The sequence below is a fragment of the Pristis pectinata genome, chromosome 6 (genome assembly GCF_009764475.1).
Source record: "Pristis pectinata isolate sPriPec2 chromosome 6, sPriPec2.1.pri, whole genome shotgun sequence".
In the NCBI taxonomy this organism is placed as follows: domain Eukaryota; kingdom Metazoa; phylum Chordata; class Chondrichthyes; order Rhinopristiformes; family Pristidae; genus Pristis; species Pristis pectinata.
The window spans coordinates 90,587,996-90,607,473 of NC_067410.1; the positions used below are offsets into that span (position 1 = coordinate 90,587,996).

General features: G+C 38.0%; 1 protein-coding gene across 3 annotated transcripts in view; it reads left to right on the forward strand.

The window, feature by feature from the left end:
• The first annotated feature begins 11,458 nt into the window (after window positions 1-11,458).
• LOC127571643 (DCN1-like protein 1) overlaps window positions 11,459-19,478 on the forward strand; it is a 48,050-nt gene continuing 40,030 nt past the window's right edge. Inside the window, exons 1-2 of one of the 3 annotated variants that reach the window (XM_052018221.1) lie at window positions 11,459-12,065; window positions 18,895-19,111. In XM_052018221.1, coding sequence (XP_051874181.1) covers window positions 12,063-12,065; window positions 18,895-19,111 — 220 coding nt within the window. In that variant the 5' untranslated portion in view covers window positions 11,459-12,062. Of the gene's footprint in view, window positions 12,066-14,395; window positions 14,555-18,894; window positions 19,112-19,478 lie in introns of those variants that run through there. The other 2 variants (XR_007956496.1, XM_052018220.1) reach the window with 2 other exon arrangements.

Below are 19,478 nucleotides of genomic sequence, written 5' to 3' on the forward strand. Positions count from 1 at the left end.
GAAATAAAACTGGATACTACCTGAGAAATGCTTCACTTTCCTTTCACAGTATTGCTCTGCAATTGGCATCAATTCCATCATTCTCCATCCCCACTGAGCGATAGGCTTCCCTTGAATAGCAAATGATGTAAAAAGTGCAGTACAGAACGTACCTAGAAACCCTACAGATGAACATATTTAGTGTTAATGCTTTGTATAATAAATGAGAACCAGACTGAATTCTTTGAATATTGAAATTACAATCTGCTTTTTCCTTAAACTTATTTTAGAAAAAACAAAGAATGTTCAATCATAGAGCAAATTATGCAGTTCGCAATACAGTTCAGTTTCATTGTATCAAAAATCAGTGCAACCATGTACAGATAGTCATCCTGCCTTTATCCCAAAGATCAGATGCATAGATCATACCAGTCAAGTAAATGCACAGAATAATTCAGCAAGTGGTATGCAGGGCAGAAACAAACAACACCATACATGCCTAAATGAAATACAAGTCCAATTCTAAAAGATGTACAGAACACCAAATGAAGATATTTCTTTGCCTCTTTTGAATCGTTTTCGCTTTCATATCACTTCCAAATGTCCACCAGTATTTGTGGATGGTTCAAATAAGAAGACACAACCTAGAATCTTAGCTTCCAATTTAAGATTTAATAATAAATGGTCATTGAGCCAAGGAAGAATGAACAGGCTAGGTATTTTCCCTTGAGAGGTATGAGGAGCTGCAAAGTAAGGTATTCATAAAATTATGAAAGCTTTACATCAATAGGCGCAGGGAGTGTTTCCATTTGAACAAAAAAAGCATAACTAGAGGCCATGATCACAAGACTGTAGATAAGCGTTCAAACAAGGATGTTTGGAAGGATCATCTTTACCCACAGCATGAAAATGTTTGAAGTGAAAAGTATTAATTATTTAAGGGTGGCTGGAAAATATAAGAGGGAGAAGGAAAGGGCAAGATAAGCAGGAGAGGGAAAGGGAAGTACAGTGTTACCCTGACTGAGCTGAGGAATAAAGAGGGTGGATGCTCAAGTAAAGCACAAATACTGGGATGAGTGGTTGGGTCAAATGGCTTGTTTTTCTCCTGTGTGTAATTATATGTAACATACATAAAAAATTTAGACAAGAAGGAATAAAAGTGAATCGGGCTCAATAACATATAGGTTGGAAGAGTTAATTCTTGACGTAATTATTCCTAATTAATGAATGCAGAAATTATAAATGAGCTATTTACATCAATAAAGTACCTCTGTTTAAAGCGTCTACATTTTATGGCATTGCACAGATGCTAAAAACCTAACTGTAAGGGTTATATCCTACAATGTAATTTTTTTAGTGAGTAACGTTAGAACTGTGGTCTGGCCACCGTTCATTGTACATACTATGAAAGCTATCTGGGTAAAATTTGAACAGAGTTATATTATGGTTTCTGATATTGTCATGGAACAATACCTTGATGTCATCAAGGTAGAGGTCAGGTATTGGTAGTAGGGTATTCATTCATGCACGTTACCTGCTGGATAACTGTGTGTCATTCGACCACATTCAATGCTGGCTTGTAGGAGGTCATTCAGTTGCTCTGCCTTTGAGTAGCACATACCGATACACATTGTTCTTGCAGCTGCTCCAAATTTAGGTTCTGTGAATTGACATGTGACAGAAATTAAGAATGGTGCTTCAAATTCCACATGACCCCAGTACATGCCAAAGCAACTACAAGAAACACTGATTATTTTTACATTTCAAAAATGCAGCTTTTAATTGACTTATACTTCTGTTTTCTTGCTTTAAATTGCCATTGCAATAGTTAGTTCGGATTAATCTTTGAATATTTTCACCTACTTGTATATTAGATTTCATTCTTAAATTAATAAAGCTCATTTTATGATCTAATGATAAATTCAAACCTATTGTTAATGCATTCCAAATGTGCTGGTCAAGTTCTATGACACTTACACAATGTTCAAATATGAAATTGTAAATTTTTCAATTTGTGGCTTTAGCTTTCAAAAGGAATGTCTACTTGTGGCATCACAAAATTACTGAATGCATCAGACGATTTCCAGTGAATCATTCAAAAACCCACTAAAACATTCACTGTTACTAATATGATATTTTGTCCTGCAGTCCCAGATAATTCTGAACATGCTTTGACATGTCAGTGTTTCACCATATAAGTACCAACTGTTTTTGCCTACAAGGAAGCCAATGAAATTAGATAGTTTACTTAGCTTCTCCCAGAACCTCGAAGTATTTTAAATGCATCTATTCACAATAGTGGTGAGATATATGCTCATGCCTTGCATTCCAACTGTGGTATAAAGATCAGAGCAGAATTTGGAATTTTCTAAAACTATTATGCTGAGCTCTGAAATCTAACTACGCTGCCCCTCCCCCCACCATACCCTGCCCAACTTCCACTTGAAATAAATACATGGAAATTACATGGTGGAAAGAGGCCATTTAGCCAGCATTGTCATTCACGATAATTCTTGAATGAAAATGTTTCTTCTATCTTCTGTACTAAACTTTCTTTGATTTATTCTTGAGCCTGCATTTCTCCTTCTTTATCCTGTAATGAATTGAGCTGTACGATCAGTTTGTAAGACAAGCTTTTCACTGTACCTTGGCACAAGTGACAATAATAAACTAATACCAATACTGGAAACAGTTTGCTTTTAATTCAATTTTTGTATGCTTCCATAATTTTAAAGACATTATATTGCCTTGTAATCCACATTGTTAACAAAAAAGACCATTTTTGAATGTACTTCTTCATGCTTTTGTCATAGTAGGTGACATCCTGATCAATCTGTGTTATACCCACTCTAAAGCTTTTATTTCTTTTCTATCATACAGAACTAAAACATCATACAGTGCAGAGGATATTAGTTAGCAATATGTTTGAATACAATAAGCTTTAATAATTTAGTGATAAAATCTAATCTCTAACTGTGCCCTAATCAGTTATGTAGGTGCATGGCACTTACACTCTATACCCCTTAAGATAAAATTTAGAATTCCATCAGCTTTCTCTCACAGCCTGATCCGTGAACTGCTGCCTCAAGATACCTCTACTGTTTCACTTCACTAAGCCTACTTTCATTCCAAAGTTGTTATTTTATTTTAATCAAATACATCAACACTGCACTTACTGATATTGAAGTCAGATTTTAGCCCATTCCCTCATCTTATCAATGACTTTCTTTGACTTCTATTTAACTATACTTCCTATTTTGGTATCATCTGTTAACTTCACCGACATCCCCATTTGGCTAATGTCAAAGCCATTTATTTGCGTTATACATACAGTGAACAGAAGTGCCCCTGAACTGGATCCCGAGAATTACCAACACCCACATGTAATAACTCCTCAAATCCTACTCTCCCAAAAAGTACTCAATCCTATTTGTTATTCTCCCTGTCACTCCATATGTCTTAAAAATCTCCAATAACTTAGAGATGACCCCCTTCTATGTCATAAGAAAATATGAAAAAATTATCAGGTTAACTTGTCAAAGTCTTCACTGAAGTGCATTTGCACTAAATTGACCACATTCTCCTTCCATGGTTGACAAGCTTTTTCAAGCACTGCTGTCTATTTTGACATCTATGTCATCATTTCATTCTTTGTTAAAGACTTTGCAATTCACTGATGTTAAGCTAACTAATCTATAATCACTTTGCATTAGCAGTGTTTTCTTTAAATAAAAACAGATGGTACCATTCGTGCTATCCAATTCTCTCAACCATGTCCACAGAATTTAACTTCTGTGACTCATTAATTCTTCGCTGCCCACTTAAGGTTCCTGGATGCATCACATTTGGCTTTAGTACTTAGTCAATGAGGTTAAATAACATCTAATATTTTCCTTTTCATTCACAGCATTACTCATCATTCTCTTTTAAAATATTTCTGGTACAGATGCCTGCCATTTTCCCTACATAAAGTCATTGTATTTAAGGATGATGGACTCATGCGCAACTATTGCATCACTGGTCCAGCTTTCCACTGTTGGATCTTTCTGGATCACATCAAACAGTGTCAACCAAGCCACTATTACAGAAAGGATAATTCCAATTAATTCTTTTCAATGGGAAACATTTCTCCAACTTGTTTCAAAGACTGCATCAACTTCAATTCTCAAATTATTGCAGAGAATTTATGGACTTATTTTGTCCTTAAATTTATCTCCACCAGCCACTACCTTCTGATCTCAGTCAACTTCTATCCTTCTCCCAATTCCTCATGGTGGTTCATCCATTTGGCACAGTAGCTCTATAGTCGGTGCTGCTGCCTCACAGCTTTAAGGACCCAGGTTTGATCCTAATCTCAGGTGTTGTCTGTGCAGAGTTTGCATGGTTTCTCTGTGACCATGTGGGTTTCATCCAAATGCTCTAGTTTCCTCCCATAGGTGGTAGGTTACTGTAAATTACCCCTTGGTGGAGGTTAGAGTTGTAGAGTTATACAGCATGAGAAATAGGCCCTTTGGCCCAAATTGCCCATGCTGACCAAGTTGCCTGCGTTTAGCCCATTATCTCTCTAAACTTTTCCTATCCATGTACCTGTTTAAATGTCTTTAAGCATTGTAATTGTACTCACCTCTTCAGCTTCCTCTGGCAACTTGTTCCATATACCCACCACCCTCTGTGTGAAAAAGTTGCCCCTTGGGTCCTTTTTAAATCTTTCCCCTCACACCTTAAATTTGTCATTGTTAATGACAAAAAAGAATTAACAGGGAGTTGATGATCACGTGTGAGAGAATAAGTTGCAGAGTTACACAAAATTAGAGGAGTGGGGAAGGGACTTGCAGGATTGCTCCCTGGGTGCTGATGGGCTGCATGGCTTCCTTCTGTGACATTATAAATATATCTCTGTACTTTCACCCTATCATCCCTCTTTAGTTTCAACATTTTCATGAAAACCATCTTCTGCTTCTCCATTTTTTGGTGTGTCCAGCTCCTGATCAGTTATTTTTCTAAATAGATTGCTTGCTAACACTGTAAATGGGTCATTCCACTTGGGCAACATACCCCTCCTATTTGAAATTACCATCATCATGTGCTCTTCAAAAAGCATCCCAAGCCACTTTTGTCTCACCAACCATCATTCAGTCTCAATCTCCATTTCCACAAAGTGCTTAAGCATGTTGTCACCTTCCAACTCTTTGTTCACCTTTCCTATAAACCTCTGCACAAGTTCCATCTGGTGTCTGCCCCCACTGTCAATACCAAAGTCACCTTTGACCAAAGCCAAGCCAAGAGATATCCTCAGTAATTTATGACATTTTCTGTGGCCGTGATACATTCTCGGTCCCTGTTCACAACGTTCAGTACAGTTTCCTCCTCTGCCTTTCCTCTTATGATTCAAAGTATCCTTGAGCAACATTGCAGAGGACTTGTTCCTGCTGCATGAAAGTACTTATGTTTGCCTTTCATTTTGAGCAGAAAATGCAAGGCAAACTGTACTTTCATGAGCAGAGTTCACTTTGCATTGCAATAAAGCTTAGATTATCCGATGGATAACTGTGCTTCTCTGACGACCAATTGATCATTTATTGATACACCTGCAGTCATTCACTCATTCTTCACTGTGGACATTTCATACACCGAGAACAAGAAGTACCCTGACTATCCTGGTAACTGCTTATCAACAAAATCAGGAAGAAAAACACCTTTAACATTATGTGAAATACACGAAAAAACAATGACATAGCTCCAAAACTGATATTATCTTAGAACTGGATTAATGACTATGCCGTGTGAATTAAATCTGTGTGACTAAATATTATTGGCTTCTACTGCCTCTTGTTCATTAATTATTCCTTATTTACAGTAATCCCATAACAACACCAATCCACCTATATTTTTTTCCTCACGAATCTCGCTACACAATTTACAGACTGATATGCGTGCTTAAAGTTATATGGAATGATCTTCACCTTTTCTCTTTAACGGCGTGTGTCCTTTGGAGGAATAGATTTTTGTCTGGACTTGGGCTCCTGATACTGGCTGTAGGTGACGATTCTCATATGTATGCAAAGCCATTAAGTATCTCTTTGCAGCTTGGTTGCAAAGTTCTTGTATGGAATCCCAGCCTGAAAGAACAACAAATTTCCATTCCTATTAACATTATTACAATCTTGAGGTGAAGAGTAATATATTCAATTAAATGCATGGAACGTATACATCTAATGTACAGATCATTCGACTCTGAGATAGACAGAATCAAAAAGAGCCGAGAGTCCTGGAAATGTACCCGTCGGGTTAGAGTTTTGACCAAGAATCCACACTCCAAAAGTTTACTCCATTTTCTCGTCTAGTGCTAATTAAACTGCAATATATATTCAACACATTCGCTACGGGTACACAAATCAACCTTTAAAGTTTTGTTTCCAAATGTTGGCATCTTCGGAGAAATAACTGGTAAAATCCGACATATGTTGTGCTGGTGACACGACTTCTGGTCTACTTTCCAAACTACTTCAGTGCGCTCACTGTTATCGTGAATGTTGAAATAAAGGTCGGTATTTTGAAACAGTCCGAGGATAACTTTTTACAGCCAAACGTGGACAAAAGAAAAAGATAGCATCCTTTTGGGGGATTTCTGATTCGTTTTGGAATGGCTCTTTGCTGAATGTGTTAAACGTGCTCAAGAGCTTGTGATATTCAATGGAAAGGGCATAGTTAAAGTCGCATGTTAAACACTGCACATTATTATAAAGCAAGAGGCGGAAAGTACAGGAGCAGTGAAGCCAGACGCGCTCTTTTCAACTTTTGTGTGTGCATAGTTAACATCGCACGAAGATTATTTTGTGCCATGGAATCGTGTGAACGAACTGCATTCGCCGGCGGGCAGTAATACGCCTTACCAATGTCAAGCAGCTGATGGATAGCAATACTTAAATTAACCCGGGCAGAAAGGAAACATAGAGCAAGAACAAACAACAGGACTAGAGGACAGAAAACTCACCAGAAACTAACGCTTCGGCAGTCGCCATGTGCATGAGAGTATCAAGTGGAGCTCGCCACTGAAAAGATTTTGAAATCATTGTGTCTATCTCTGCTGATAAATCAGACTCGGACAGTTTTAATCCAGCTTTGTTGCACTCGTGGGAAACGTTATAGCCCATGGCATTCCCGAGTGCTCCGAGGACCATGGCAGCCTCGTACCTCTCCATTGCACCGGCTCCCAGAACCCTGAACACGAAGTCACGGTTTGCTAGACCGTGTCGAGTATCCACGCCGAGGTCTAGTCCAGTGTCTGGTCTCCTAAGCCCCGCCCCTACCCTGCCTTCATGCGAGTTACGATTTTCACCGACAGTGACTCGAAACCTCCGGATCAAGTAGACTGTGTTAAAAAGCAAACATGCTTAAACTTTCAAATTTACCCATGGGGATTAGACGTATACAAATAAAGGCTGCAAGTTGGGTTGAATTTGTAACGGGTCAATTCAAACCACGCATGTGAGGGAGAAACATTTGGTTCAGTGTGAATTTTAGTTTAAAAGGAGGAAAGTATTTTTAAAAATTTTACCTGTGGTTTTGGACGCCACTTAATAAAAGTTCTGAAACTTTCAGTCGGGTTTTCAAACGACGCCAACCCACATTACAAGTGTGGAACAGGGATACCGTATCCTTTTCGCAATTGTTTCTTCTCATTCTCGGAAAAACAATGGCAATCTGCAGAACAAAATGCTGCTGTGACAAAATATTAAATTAACGTGACAGTTGTAATAGTTGTAATTCAATTTATACATGCTTAAAGTTCAATTACACTTCAATTTCTCTGTAAAACGGTGTGTTTATTTTGTTTTAATTCGGAAGGTGTTGCACTGACAAAGCCGAGTTATTTCTGTAGAATTTCTGTTCAGTGTTTGTGGTTGCATCAAAATCCTGAAAATAAACCGCCGGGACAAGTGTAAATGAAATTACTTTATGAACCACGACATACAGAGAAATTTACATTTAGGAAGTTTACAAGTATTTTCTAAAAGCAGTTTTCTTCTCCATATAACAACATGCAGTAAAACTGGGAATAAGATTATTTTATGAGTAAAGATGCGATGCATTTCTTCAACTTTATCTAGATTCAGGATATGATTAAACCGACACCGCGACATGCTTACTAAATCAACAGAACCGATCATTAGATTATGTCAACAATTGAACCGTGTCGCAACCTTAGCAGTCCCACGTCAAGTAAAGGACAATCCTCTTGTTAGTTGTTTTATCGTCTTCTCAATTTTAGTTTAACAATTGCAAAAATACATTTTAGTTTGGTTTTGTGACAAGACACGGCGATGAATTGAGCAGTCTCAGTTTTGTTGTTCGTTTGTTGATTAAAAGATGGAGAAATCTTAACTTCTCTGCTTCACACCCATAATTTCTTGAAAACCAATTTCCCGATAATGATAGTCATTGATTATATCATGCTACCCATAGATCTTCAAACTCGCAGTCGTACACTGGTATTACGTTTGGAGATCGTTTGTGATGTTTAGCAGCTAAACTGGACTGTGACTTCAAGGTCACAGCTTTAAGAATGCGAAATCAGGTAATTTCTTACAAAGTTCAAGTTCCAAGTTAATTCCTAATTTTCAATTGATTTTTTATGTAGAAGATCCGTTGACCATCGACTGTGGAATCTGGTGTAGATCGCAAGTTATGTGCTGTAGAAAGGATTGACATACATTTGATTTTAAATTAATACAAAATTAAGAACCTCCAAGATGGGTTTCCGAACGTCATCTTTCATCTTTGCTGTTGCACAGGATATACACATTTCAATCAATTTGTGGGTTTTGATATCTATTTCAATATTTCAGCTACGTTTTGAAAGGAAGGTTTTCGGTCGTTACTCAATAATGTAGTTTGATGCAACACGGAAACAATGTTAACACTCGCATTTATGTGATGTATGGTATATGTATATTCTTGATAATATTTTATCAATTATGTTTTATGCCATTTATCATTATATAAACGCCATAGACTGCGGTTAGCAACCAAGATTGGATAGGCTGATTTACCTTCATAGATGCTGCCTGATCTGCTGAGTTCCTCCAGCACTTTGTGTGTGTTGGATAGGCGGAGTTTGTTTGTTAGGCGAAGAAGGCCGAGGAATACCGTAACAGAGGCACATAAAATTATAAGGGACATAGATAGGGCAAATAGAATCTTTTTTCCCGTGGTGGGGTATCAAAAATAAGAGGGCATGTTTAAGGTGAGAAGAGGGAGTTTTTTTTAACGGGGTCCGAGGGAGAGTTTTTTTTTCCACACAAAAGGTTATTGATCTCTGGAATTTGCTGCTAGAGGAAGTGGTGGAGTCAGATACAATCACCACGTTCAAGAGACATTGAGACAAGCACTTAAATAAGCAAGGCATAGAAGGATGCGGACCTAATGTGGGCAAAAAGGTCAGCATGGACGCGATGGACGGAAGGGCCTGTTTCTGTGCTGTACAACTCTATGACAATTTATAATGTCACTACATTGACACCAGCAAGCCACGCACTGTATCTAAATGCGCATGTTCTTGGAACATGGTAAATTAATAACCTATTTCTTTAAACTTCAAGTGTCGTACACTAGATGCCATAGACACAAAGAACACAGAAAATTAATCTTTGATTTGGAGCTTGAAATATCCAAGCACTTGCTAATCAACACATTCCCTGCACCAAATAACAATTAAACCTTCCCAGTTCCAAGGCTATATTTATTTAACATTTACTTGCTCCGACGCTCAATTATCTCCTCGTGTACAATGGCTGCGTGCCACGGAAAATCTGTTGGATTACAAAACGAGTTTTTATAATTTAGCTATATCCTCAGACCTAATAATTTTAACCAAATGTTGCAAGAAAAATACCTAGCCACCCAATTGTTAGCTGCGAGTGAAAGACACCCATACAATCCGAAAGGACATTTATTCCAGTTTCATTTTTGTCTGAAAACGTCTTCAAAGACTTGAACATTGGATTCATACTTTCGTAAGTACCACCGTTGCGAACATTTGCGGATCGGATTTTCAACTCGGGATCTTCAATGTAGTTCTATTTTGAAAATGTTGTCATCTTTGTTACAATTGCCTGAAATATAAAACCTAATCTAGTCCGAGGAATTCCGGTAGATTAAATAACTTTTGGTACTTTTTGGAAATGCAGACGCAATCCACTAAGCCAATAAGGACGTCAATGCCAGATACAATGATGTATTCACAATCTCGATTTAGCTGGTTCAGGTAACACGCCAAGTGCCACTATAAATCTGTTTCAAAGTGGCTTAAATAGCAGATATAATTTCAACAGTTTTGCGTCTTGTCAAATTATATAATAACAAATTTGCTGTAAATGGATTTAGGCGGTTTGAAAGCGGTATAGTGATATGGAATGTTGCATTTTAAAAATCATATTATAATTCACTTAGGAAATTACTATCTGCTTCGTTACTCCTGAGTTCTGTGACTTTGGTTTTAAAACCCAAACGATCTTTCTCAGTTCGTCGTTACTAAGCAATACTGATATAAATTGGTATGCGACACGAGCAAATTTAACTTAAACATGACTCTTTGAGGTCATCTGAGGTTATGAAAGGCGCTCTATATGCGCAAGAATTGGGTATATTCACAATATTTAGGCAAAATTTCGCCGCCATTATTAAAATCCGATCAGCTGACACTTCCATAAATGCTATTTCCAAGTCTACGTCAGACAATGTATTGAGCGTAGTAGTGGTTTACAAAAGCACCGAATGCTTCTTTGATAAAGACAGCTGTTATTTTTGAGCGAGTACGGTGGCCAAAGCGGTTTAATTGGTGAAGATAACTCCTTGGAAGCAGCTGAGGTTTAGCAACAGTTGTATGTTCTAAATAATCCATCTGTTCTACCTGGATCATGTTTTGCAACACGTAACTGTCCTAAATTATTCCGGTAACTCATGAATAATCAACCAATAAGATGCATATGATTTTTATGTAATGCATAAATTACAAGCTCAAATAACTACTTTCATGCGACAAATGATTACATCTAGGCAAGGGAGGGGGGCATTTTCAGAAGATGATCACCATAATATATAAATAATTATAACAGACGTGCACACATCATGTCGTTCTTAAGCAGACTTCGCAGTTTTGTAGGTTTACTTTAATTATGAAGTTTTAAGGGAAAAGGAATGAGAGGTCTTGACCCACTGGAACATTTTACAGCATAGTTATAAAAAGGGAGCAAGGAAATCCTCAACCAATAATCACAATCTTACCAACACACACATGGTTAACATATGCTGAGTAGCTGTATCCCACCTTCTCATTCAAAGGGACGAGTGCATGGCATGAAGGAGATTGGAGATTGTAGATCTACAACATGGGAACAAGAGATGAATTACAACCATGGGGTTGTGACATATTAGTGTACAGGAACGCAGCTGCAACTCACTAAGCGAGATTACACTTTGTAAAACTGGTGATTTATACGAATCTTTTAAATTTCCCGTGCTTGTGCCAATCGCCGACGTAGAAAGTCCCTCCCACGGATATCTGACGCATGGAGAACACTGGAGAATTTTTCCTTCCTTTTGCGCGTTGCTATCTGAAGCTCTCCGTGTGTTTGTGGTGAAAATTTAAAAAAAAATCCTTTCACCTAATCCTCCTCCTCTATATCACCCTGCAACAGAAAAAAAAGTAAAACAAACAAATTTCACTATCCCCCTCAGAAATAATGTGTTTCAAAACATTTTGTTTTGTAAGCAGCCTGCCACAGAGCAGCCAGCTTCTTGCTGCATGAAGGAGGGTTGGTGTAACGGCGGTGGTGGTGCAGAGTGAAGTCGAGGAGGAGTTTGGTGTGGAGGTGAAGTTTGGCTCAGCCCCCGCCCCGTGGCCGCACCGCCCGGGCTGCAGGCAGCGAGCGAGCGAGCGGCTCCTCCAACTTTCAGTGTGTGCCGTGCGGGGGGGAGTGCGCTGCACTGCGCATGAGTGTCACCCACGGTGACTGCTAATTGTCCGTTTTTTTTCTTTTTTTATATATATTATTTTTTATAAGAGGCCCGAGCGCTTGAAGATGGTGAGTGCTTCTCGGACGACCGTGTGCGTTAACGGCCGAGGGTTGGGTGGTTGGAGCAGGGAGAGCTGGCACATCTCGACGGCGGCCGCTCGCTTCGAGCCTGAGCCCGGCGCTTCGGCCTCTGCCGGCCCTTCCACTTGGCGCCTTCCCTGTCGAACGGCCGCGGCCGCCGAGCTTTGGAGAGCGGTCCTCGGCCTCGGCCCCGGCTCGGAGTGACAGGCCTTGCTCGCTGCAACCGCAGTTCGCCTGCGTCGGGCAGGAAAGTGGCTGGCGCCATCCTCACTCGAGGGCCGCTGCTTCTGAGGCCTAGACGGACGGATGTGTGCTGGCTGGGTTTCCATCATTTATTTTTTTAAACTAACTGGTCGCCCGGCCTTTTTCCTCATGACCGAATGTGGGTTTCACGGGCTACTTTTCGGATTCAGTGTTGTTTTTATTAACTCTGCTTTTTCTTCCTGGGTAAAGTACCGGGTTTCTGTGCCTTTTTTGAGCGATCTGTTCCTTTTTTTGTGCCTTCCTCGTCTGAACTGCGTCACTGCAGAGGGTTTCTTGGGCTTTACTCTGATCATAAATAGAAATAGCCAGCTAGGTTTTTTAATGTATGTCATAGCTTGTCGTTAATGTCAACGTTTGGAACAGTCACTCGTAAATTTAGCTCTTGTTGATGTCGTTTTAGCTTCAGCAAAAGTATCGAATTGGTCATTTTTGGTTTCACTTGAGTTGTTGAATACATTTTTAATTTCGTAGTTATTATAACAGCTTGTTTGATACTGCTATTCCATTATTTTTTTTACGATTCGTCAAACAAGACTTTATTTGAACATTCTTAAGAATGTGGCAAGCCGGACCATGGTGAATGAATGGGGTTTACAATGAAAACCCTTTTTTGTTGAAGCAGATAGGGACAAGAGTAGCTACTTTCATTGAGCTTTTGTATTTACTTATTTGTGCAATTTTGTATCTCCTTAAAAAAAAGTACTTGTGAAAAAAGAACAAAACTGTATTGTAGTTAAAGTTTTAAAATTCTGTGGAGTCACAAGAATAAAATGTAATGTTTTAAAATCACTTGACTGGTATATTCTCCTCAGCAGCCCCCATCCCTGGAAAATAATAGCAGATTGAACAGGACTTGAACTTTTCTTGAAATTTTGATGGGAGTGGGAAGAAACAAAAAGCCTTGTAGTCTGTCCAGAATTTTTGTGCTGGTATTTTTAACTTATGACTTCTATGAATATTAACACATTGCAAGGTTAACATGGTCTTGAAAGTATAGTATTCTTCTGTTCATTTGTTGGCATATTGTATATTGGTTATTGAATTTCCTAGTTGTTACATTTTAAGCACTCTCACTTCAGAGTTCATACCTAAACACCGAGTCTTTATTGTTAAAGATGCTGTAATGGAATATGATAATAGCTACTGCACTGCTGTGTAGCACCCTTTGGCATATTCTTAAGACTAAAGCAGACAGCGAATGACACATGATTCAGCAATTGAAATGTTCACTCTTCCACATGTGCATCAGCCTGCATTGTATCGTTTCTAAGGATACACTGCAGCAAGTTGCCAAGACTTAAAGACGTTGTGTACAGCACAAAAAGCGGCCTTTGGCCCACCATGTTTATGCCGACCTTTTTGGCTACTTCTCTAACAGCATGTCTAAGCCTGCAATTTTCCATCGTCTAGGAGAAAGGGAGTGTGGGTGGGTGGTACTACTACATCCTCAAACTTCCCCTCTTGCCTGTTAATTTGATTTATGTGGGTATCACTACTTGTCCATGGGATGAAAATCCTGGAACTTCTTGGTTAACAGCATTTTCAGAATGCTTTTACTACGAAGAGTGCAGTGGCCTACTACCAGCTAAGGTAATTTTGTCTATTAAAATTTAAAAAAAAGTAAAGTTGTGGTTTTGAAACTTCCCAAAAGTTAGATTTGTCTATCTGTATGATATCAGCAAATTATTTGGATTTTCTTACTGATGGAAAATACATAAATGTTTTTCGACACATTTCTTGATTGTATTACTGCTTTGTGTTATTAGTTTATTGGGTATTGCAGTTACCTTGGATTTTTTTTTGGCTTTTAGAATTTAGGAATTACCTAACACTGGGTAACAAAATGGAAATTTTCTGCTTTGTTCCTCAAATTTTGACCTCATGATTTTAGATCTTTATATCAAAAGTTTGTGGTTTGTTTATGGAGCAGTTGTGCCCAGCTTGGCAAATTATTAGAATGCAGAACTCTTTACAGTTGTAGAAAGTGTTGATCTTTAACATTGATCTTTAACTCTGGTTTTTAACATTCTTCTCTTTCCCAGGATGGTCCTAGTTTTTATCCTGGTCTGAGTTAGTTGATCTCAACCAGGTTACAGTTTGGGGTCCTACAGTTGGTTTGAGCTGCTGGGTTAGAGAGGGCAGACATGCCGGGGTACCTGCTCCTGAGTGCTGTTCAGCCACCTAATCTGGAAGTCCGTGTGTATGGACATTGGGTAAGGATATCAGCTATAATGCCCCCAGTGATTGCACAGTATGCTGACAGATGCTATCAGGTGATTCATATGACTAATGGCTATTTGGAAGAGGTGCTGGTGAACACTATTTGTGTGACACCATGCAGCAGCAATTAGTCAATCAAGGGATAAAATTTGGCAAGGGGGGAATAATTTAAATGAAGGAGTTATGATTGGGAAGAAAATCTGATACATAAAGTCATATTGGATTTCTTTAAGCGTTAACAAATAATTGGAACAAACTTGTTATTTCATTGTAGCATGAAATCTTTTGGCTTTGAAAGTAAATATTCATCTTCTATCTCAGCAACTATCTTGGTGTTGCTGTCAAATTTTGAAGTTGTCTGTATATAAGAGCAGGATATTTGGGTGCATATTGCACATATATGAATTACACTTTTGAATATTTTTAATAGTATTTTATATGCTTCTCAACATAAGGGCAGAAAGAGAAATTCCTTTGATTTTGAGTTTTCCTGCTGGAAATTATGGTGTCAACATAGTGTGCAGCTATGATATCATTCTGTGTCATGCTTATTGATTGTAATTTTAGTTGTTTTTATTGGACTCTAAATAGAATTTTTGTGTGGATTTGAAAACATTTGTGTCTTGTAAATTGATTTCGTAAAAGTGTAGAGAATTCTGGTGGACCAATTTGATTTCCATTCATGGTGAAACATAAAGTTTGAATATAAAATTCTGATCCATACACAGAGGTTATCTTAATTTTTTTTTCTTTGAAAGCTCAGGGCAGCTACTGTTTACTTTTGAAGACTAGTACGCTAGTATTCCAAGGTTGATTTGCTGAATGGTATACTGTGGATCAAACGTTTAAAAATGGACTTTCTTTAGCAGTGTGGAGAAATTCTAATACAAACTTAATATTACTTGACTAGCTGGTTAAGGACTTGGGATATAGTTGTAAGTTGTTGGTCATTTGAGCCCAGAAATTACATTTATAGTTTTTTTACCTCCTAAATATATAATACTTGATAAATTACGATGTTTAGTTAAAGATTTTGTATTCCGGGAAATAAAAGTGAATTCAGAACGCTTGTAAATGATCTAAATCCATTTTCCAGATACACTGCATCTTGGGTTTCAGTACAGAAATAGATGTAGTACTGTCATTGGGATGTGCAGGATCAATTCTGTTTTTGGCATCAGGATACTATTTTTAGTTTCTAATGGAGAGGACAAAAACTAATGAAGAAATGTCTGTTGCAAGATGTTAGCATGGTACTAATTTGATTTAGTAATTATGTAGTTAGCATTTCTGTTTAACTCCATGTGTTAGGTGACCTAGGTCATACTTTTATTTTAATATTTTGGCCGTCTTTATTGAAGTAATATATGTTAAGCCTTGACAAAAATATCTGTTCTACTCACTGGATATTGGCCTCAACCTAGTATGTATGCTATTTAATAAAGGCATGTTTTTTCGGGCTTGTTTCATCCAACGTGGCAGTGAACAATTCTTCTGAACAATCCTATTTCTGTTGACTTTTGTGCTGCACTCTGACTTGTAACTTTGTTGCTGTATATTGAGACTTATTCTATGCTAGATTATCTTTGTCCACCTGCTTTGCTTTTACACGCATTGCTTCTCTACTGACACCTCTTGAATTCTGATCTGTCCTGGCTTGTTGCTATCTGAATCAGGATGCTGTTTCCATGCATTTGAATTATCTCGGAAATTGGTTTGTTTCTGTAATTGCTGTTTCTCTTTCATTTGTTGGTCCTCGCTTGTTGGATCAGAGGGAATGGGTTTCTTAAGCTACTGCCCAATTTTGTCTTCTCTAGGTCCCTTGAGTCCTTCACGTCTCTGCTGTCACATTACTTAAAGGCCTTGATTTTAACATTTCCCATATAGATACAGGCCCTTGGGCCCCATCAAGTCTTGCGCTGACTATCAAGCATCTTTTCTCTCTACATTCTCATAACTCCCCTCAGATTCTACCACTCACCTCCACACTAGGGGCAATTGACAATGGCCAGTTAACCTACCAATCTGCATGTCTTCGGGTTCTGGGAGGAAACCAGAGCACTCTTGACCTCGGGTGCTGTCTGTGTGGAGTTGTGACATATGCCCTCTCTCATCTTTATTTAAAATCCCTCTTTTGCCTAACTCTGTATCTCATTTCCAGGCTTACAACTCTGGTCTCTTAAGTATTCCCAAATTTACTTGTTTTACCATTTGTGGCTGCTAAAAGTCTTAACTTCTTGAATTTTCTCTACCTTTTGTTCCTAGATGCTTCGTACAACCCGTCTTTGACTAACCTTTTGGTTGTCAGTTTTAATATTTCCTCATGTCAACTAAAGACAATTTAGTTGAGTAACTCACCTGAGAAGTGTATTGGAATATCTTGCTGCATTGAAACCACCATCCATGGCCAGACCTGCATTTTGTGTTATGATGGGACTGATTGAGCTGGAGGCCTGACTGTCAAAGGCCTTTGAACTCTTAATCAGAAAGGTTGAAAACAGTTCAAATTAAAATTATTAAAAAAAAATTAAGATAAATTTGCTTAACACATTAAAGTACTAGAAAATGGGTGTAATAAAAATAAATTGACTTGCTTTCAAGATCTGCAATCAGAAGTAAATGTGGTTGTATTATTTACGCCATCCATTTTTGGCGTAAAGCTAAGGATGTTTGTGTTTTCCTGAGTGCTGAGTTCAGTACTGAAGTAGGAGGTCAGATGTGCCAGCATCTCGCCTCCAGCTTGTCTCTGACTTCTGTGTTGCAGTGCATAGGCACGAAAGTCAGAGTTGAAATGACCTGCAAAGATAAAACAGCCGGATCTTCTGGTGAAAGGTATGTTTTGCCCTGTTATTTTTTATACCTTAAAATATCCATTTAAATAATCCAATTTTGTAATTATGTTAATAGATTTTTTTTTAGTGTTTGACTGTGACTTTGGTGTTGGTCTGTAGAAGCTGTATACTTGGATTAACTGACACTTGCTCCTGATATTTTGTAGGTGGAGGAACTGAGTGCTTAGCAGTTGCCTTTTGTTTTTCACTTATTGCTATCACAATTTCTCCAATGATGCACTGTATGACATCCAGTGTTAAAGGTTTGCTGTCAACTTTTGCTATTCCAGTTGACATCAGTGAAATGAGGTGACAAATTTATTTCTTTATTCTGGATTAGGTAGGACCAAATAAATGCTTATTTTCCCTAGCAAAAAAATAAACTGCTGGAAGAACTCAGTGGGTCAAGTAGCATCTGCGGAGGCAAAGAGATGGTCAGCATTTTGGGTTGAGGCCCTGTATCATTCTGTTGCAGGGTCTTGACTCAATTGCCTGACCCATTGAGTTCTTCCAGCAGTTTATTTTTTTTGACCAAAATTCTGGCATCTGCAGTCTCTTCTAACTCCTCACTGCTTATTTTTCCTATTTAGCTGTCTCTAGGTAGATTGATTTGTGGTGGTCTCTGTTGAGGATTTCCCAGTATTATCAGGGTTCCTTTATGATCTGATGGGTGTTTGGGCAGAGTGAATTTGAGTCTTCCAGCTTCTAATGTGCCTTAAAAAGGCACATTTTAATGATGTGACTTACACCAAAGAAACTCGGTTAAGGAAAGTAAATGTAACCCTCGAACTTTTTCTGGTTTTCTATTCTATGATTATACCCTAGCACCTGTTTACAAGATTTCAATGATTACATTTCTAAATGTTTACAGATGTGATGCCATTGAGTAACACTAGGTGCTAAATTTAATGTAGAATGAGACTAATAATGAATTAATAAATGACTTAGTGAATTAATTCTATACGGTATTTGCAGTGGCATTTTTATGAAGATATAGTGGTTATGTTGCTGAATTTGTAATTCAGATGCTTGGTCGAATAATCCAGAGACATGAGTTCAATCTACCACCTGGGAATTTAAATTCAGTGAAGTCAATAAAGCTAGTATGAGTAATGATGATAATGAAATTCCTGAATTGTTGTCACACATCTGATTTACTAATGCCCTTTAGAGAAAGAAATCAGAATAGAACTACAAGCTTGTTGGCTTTTAGCAGCCTTCTGAAATGTCCTCGCAAGCCACTCAGTTTATTCACAACCACAACAAAGAACTATTAGAGTTTTTCATGAGGGTTGCTAATCCCTGTCTTCTCGAGGGCATTTTGGGGATGGACAATAAATGCTGGACCACCAGTGACATCTGCATCCCATGAATGAATACATTTTTAAGGAAAAAAACCTTTCGGATGGAATGGTCCTTTTGGTCATGTGTTCCAGGACTTATATTTATATAAATAATAAAAAGAAACTAGGTACTATAACTTGTTCCTCTTGTTTTTGCAGAACAAGCTGAAGTCCTCACAGAAGGATAAAGTGCGGCAGTTTATGGTCTTTACACAGTCCAGTGAGAAAACTGCAGTATGTTGTTTATCACAGAACGATTGGAAATTAGATGTTGCTACAGACAATTTTTTTCAAAATCCAGAACTTTATGTTCGTGAAAGTCTGAAAGGTTCATTGGATAGAAAAAGATTAGAACAGCTATACCATAGATACAGAGGTGAGTACATTTTTCTTTGTATTGGTTAAGTGTAAATTAATTAGTGAAAGTGCAGAACTTAACTGATTTCAAAGCCTCACTGACTTATCAATACTTTTGCTTTATGATCTTTATGAAGCTATTCAAAATAAATGTTATGTAGTCCTTTATAGCCCTAATGGGGCTCATTGTTTTGCTAAAGGAAGACCTCAGTGTACGGACACTTGTGTTTAGTGATGTGACTCAAACCACATACACTTGGTTAAGGAAAGTAAATAAACACCTTGAAATTATATTGGTTTTCTGTTCCATGAATATAAATTCTGTTCCATGAATATAACAGCTATCTTAGCAGCTTTTTACATGATTTCAATGACTTTCACAATAC